The sequence below is a fragment of the Phragmites australis genome, chromosome 22 (genome assembly GCF_958298935.1).
Source record: "Phragmites australis chromosome 22, lpPhrAust1.1, whole genome shotgun sequence".
NCBI classification, from domain to species: Eukaryota; Viridiplantae; Streptophyta; class Magnoliopsida; order Poales; family Poaceae; genus Phragmites; species Phragmites australis.
The window spans coordinates 17,455,312-17,459,533 of NC_084942.1; the positions used below are offsets into that span (position 1 = coordinate 17,455,312).

General features: G+C 40.8%; 1 protein-coding gene across 1 annotated transcript; it reads right to left on the reverse strand.

Moving 5' to 3' along the window:
* Positions 1-209: 209 nt before the first annotated feature.
* On the reverse strand, positions 210-3,899 carry LOC133905156 (uncharacterized). Its single transcript, XM_062346879.1, has 3 exons — positions 3,810-3,899; positions 1,611-1,767; positions 210-482 (listed from the first exon to the last, which is right to left on the reverse strand). Exons 1-3 carry the CDS (start codon positions 3,810-3,812, stop codon positions 436-438), a joined length of 207 nt encoding a protein of 68 aa, XP_062202863.1. The 5' UTR covers positions 3,813-3,899; the 3' UTR covers positions 210-435.
* Between the last annotated feature and the right edge of the window lie 323 nt (positions 3,900-4,222).

A 4,222-nucleotide genomic window follows, 5' to 3' on the forward strand; every position in this document is an offset into this window, starting at 1 on the left:
CGTTAGGCTAAAGAGCCGAGGCGAGCCAAGCCAGTTAACTACCAAATCCTACGGAGCTGAGCTCAAGTTTTAGCTAGTTAGGTAACGAGCCGAGCTGAGCCCAGCCATATATCTATGCCTAGCCATGCAGTCAGACAGGAACATCCAAACAAGCACCGAGGTCGCATAAGAAATGGACTACTGATGCAAGAAATCACCCAACTGAGGAATTATAGTAACTATTCTCGATATTAAGGTTCTATTGTATCTTTAAACTTTCAACCTGTGCATGATTCGAGACACCTAGTTTAGTCTTTTAACTCTTGATACTCCAACAACAAGAAATAAAAGCAAGATTCAAACACATGGCATCATCCCGGAACAAGTTTGCTACAGAACAGATGTACTGCCTCCCAGTTCCCAAACACTTCGATAAATTTCTAATTCTGGCTCCGTTTAAGCCATACCGCCGCTAGTCGCCGTCCTGATTATCTGAAACAAGGCTGCAAAGAACCAGAAGAACATGCTGTCAGATTTATTGTGCTTACATCATGACCTTCTCCTAGACTTAGTAAAGAAACGACATGTTCTTGACTTTCTTTTCAAAGCAGATACATGCAAGTTGGATGATTGACTGAAACACAAATGTAACAGATAAACAGAAAACTTGCATAGAATGGTGATGTTTAATATGCATAGAATGGTGATGTTTAATACATTAGACAAGTAAATTTGCATAATCCAGGATATAAGCTTGCTAAGTTGACTGTTACGAGACACAGTCAAATGAACAGTTACGTCTAGTGAGAATGATGATATCCTTAATGATAATAAAACAGCCTTCAAACCTGGTCACAGTTTCCTAGCTTGGGTAATACAGGGTCCACAAGTAATACAAGTTTGGAAAATTAGACAACCCATCAAAATATGCAGCGAATAATGCTAAGAAAATCAACATGGGTATCCAACAACTGCTATCACTGCTGGTCAAAGGTATGTCTTGTCCAACCAAATTTTGAGCACATTTTATAAGCCCTCTATTTATAGGCTACTAAATATTGGAGGAGCACATAATAACAGTGACAAGATGTCTGGTTCAAGAAATCACAAAGGGCTGGCATGTATAGTGGAGAAGACAATCACTAAAAAGGTGGAAACAACATGTAGGGCCTGTTTGGTTCGCGTCTAAGTTGGCCATGCCTAAGATTAGCCAAATGTGGCTTGTCACAAAAAAGTGTGACTAACAAATGCTTAGCCACATGTGGAAAAGTTAGTCAAAAAATTGAGTGTATGACGTGTGGGCCAAAGGGCTAAGAAAGTGTGGCAAAGTTAGCCAAAAAACTGAGTGTATGGCATGTGGGTTAGGGCAGTCAACCAAACAGTTGCCTAAAAATCTATAGCGTGACTAACTTAGGCGTGGCAAACTTAGGTTGGAACCAAACATGCCCATAGTTCAGGAATGCAAATACTAATTCTCAACAGTAAGGGAGTTGGTCAAATGGTTCTAAGAAGCTGAAGGGTATATATTATGATGTATTTGTCACTCTAAAAAAACACAAGTAGACCATACAAGGAATGCATAAAAGTATCAAACAGAAGTGATATTAGCAAAGGTTAGGGGCAAAGCTTACATGATCCAATGACCACAAAAATGAAGAATCCAAGCACCAAAGGTCCAACAGGGTAGTCATTTCCCTTCTTAACAGTAGTCTCAGGCACATAACCCCTCTTCGTGATGTTCTTCTGGAACTTGGCGCTCTTCCTGTCAGCAAGACGCCTTGAAGTCGTCTGGTTGAATGCAAATGAAATTAATTTAGTATACAGAATCAAAGATAACAATTTTCTAAGTGGGCAAAGATAACATAAGTGCATCCATATCTTATGAACAGGAAATCTTTTTTATTCTTTGATATCACAATAGAAAAGACTAAAACTTGTTTACTAGAAAACTAAAAGAATAGACACTCTGATCCACTCAAGATTAATCAGTTACGAGGAAATGAACACAACTGAATTGTGTAAAATATGTTTCTTACTCCCTTTCAGGATTGATAATCATATCAATTATGTGAATCTGGTACCAGACACGAGAAAAGAAAATGACTTAAAAACAAATAAAAATAAAGTTTACTAATTCCCTCTAACCCGGACTGCTCAATAGCTCAGTTCACCTGTCGAATACCTACAAATGTTTCATATTCACAAAACAACCTAAATCAAATGATGGTGTTTCAATAACCAGAAACAGAGGCTACAATTCCAAGCACAGACAATAACAAACACTAAGGAAGATACTGATTTGCATCAGCTTAGATCACTGTGACACAACATCAGAAATGCAGACAGTGGTAAGCATTTGAAAACAAAAGGTCTGAAACATCACCAGCCACGCTTCACCCAATTAAGACGACAAACAAAGATTGCCGAAACAAAGCTTACGTTTAAATCCCCTCTAAAGTTGGCAAAGATTACTACCAAACACGAAAACAGCCTACTCAGGAAAGAGCTGGACATACTACTGATCATAGAACTGCAAATCTACAATTAAAATACCACAGTGCATACACGCCGTCCATATTATTGCCTATTACTTGAGTTTAATTGTCTATATAAGTAAACTCTTCATATTTTTAATTCAGTATATGCCCAATTGCATAATGCAATTCACTACTATTCTTCTGTGAAAACAATTCTAAAATCTTATCATGTTCATTTTTTACAGAGTTCCCAGGTCAGAATCAGCTAGCATCATCATCTCCAGTGTAAGAGGAACTAAATCCGAATTTCAGACATCGAAGTTAGAAATCACAAATTATCTTCTGCATTGCTTAATCCATGAGGCAACATCCATATCAATATCAAAAAATCAAAGGACACCTTTCGGGGCAGAAATGTATAATACAACAGTGAAAATAGTCTAGCGAAAATTCCCAATCATCTACATATCCTCCACCAATTTAGGTTTCTCAAACCTATCTCTGCATCAAGAATTAATCCAAAGCTAACCTAGTATCAATCAATGTACGATTCAGTTGATCGGATCGATATAAGGGCTTGTTTAGATGGATCCAGGATCGACCAGGAACCTGGCCTAATCCACAGTGAAATTCCTGGCCAAGTATACATTCCTGGTCCGGCCTGAAAGTGCATTTGGAAGAGGCCAGGGAGGGCGAAATCTCAGCCAAATCCAGTCCAAACCGCCAGGAAAAGAAAAATAAAATCCTCAGGCAAAGAAATCTCACCATGCTGCCTTGTGTCAGAATCACACTGTCACACCGTGTGTGGAAATCGAAATCGCAGTCCTTTTGAAAAAAAAAGAAATCGAAATCGCAGTGAAAACACCCGTGTCATTGCACAAACACTTTCATTTTGAGATCTCCCCCAAGCAAAACAAGGGATTAGCACTGACAAAGATCAATTCCCAAAGTGGATTGGAAGAGGATCAACCCAAACCCCTCCCGGATCGTCTTCCCTATAGGATTGATAATCCCCCCAATCCCAGCAAAGCCTACAGTGAGACACGAAAACACTGAATACCGTATCCACACTCGCAGTCGAAGCAAACAGGGATCCGCCAAAACGCAGTCCAAAAATCCCCAAGTCAAAACACAAAATCCCGGACGAATCGATCAAAACAGGCTTCCACCCGACCAAATCGAACAACAATGGATCGAGCATATGCATATGTACACAAACAATAGACCACAAGGGGGGAAAGGCATAAAATTCTGCGCAAATCCTGAAAGCCCCGTGGGAAGGGGTCAGGATGAGCCAAGCCTAGACCGCCCTACAAGATTCGTGGCGGAGGGAGGCAGGGTTCAGACTCTTACCATCTCCGCGTGCCGCCGCGGGTGATCTCGCCGGAGACGGGTGTGGGGGAGGCGCGGCGCGGCGGGTCGGAGAAGAGGCAGGCAGGATTTTGGGGGGGGGGGGGGGTGTTAAGCAAGGTTCCCTCTCATAACTGCCAGCCGGTTTGCGACGTGGCTGGGGCGACGTGGTGCAAGCCTATTGGCTAGACCTGACACGTGGATCGGGAAAATACTGGCCGTTTATTCCGTTTCTAGATTCGCGCTGTAAGTGAGTACGCTGACTTTCGGCAGCTGCGCGCACCCCTCAGTTTTATGGTTTTTTTTATAGAGGTCTAGTTTTTTTTTAAAGAATTGATTATTTTTACTCAGAGTTCCGAATAGATTAAGGGTCTTTGATTTAACTATCTTATTTTTATTAAATTAAAAATAGATAT

Coding starts and splice junctions, on each gene's coding strand:
- LOC133905156 (XM_062346879.1), bottom strand. Junction 483..1,610: donor TTTTGTGGTCATTGGATCAT/GTAAGCTTTGCC, acceptor GGTTCTTTGCAG/CCTTGTTTCAGATAATCAGG.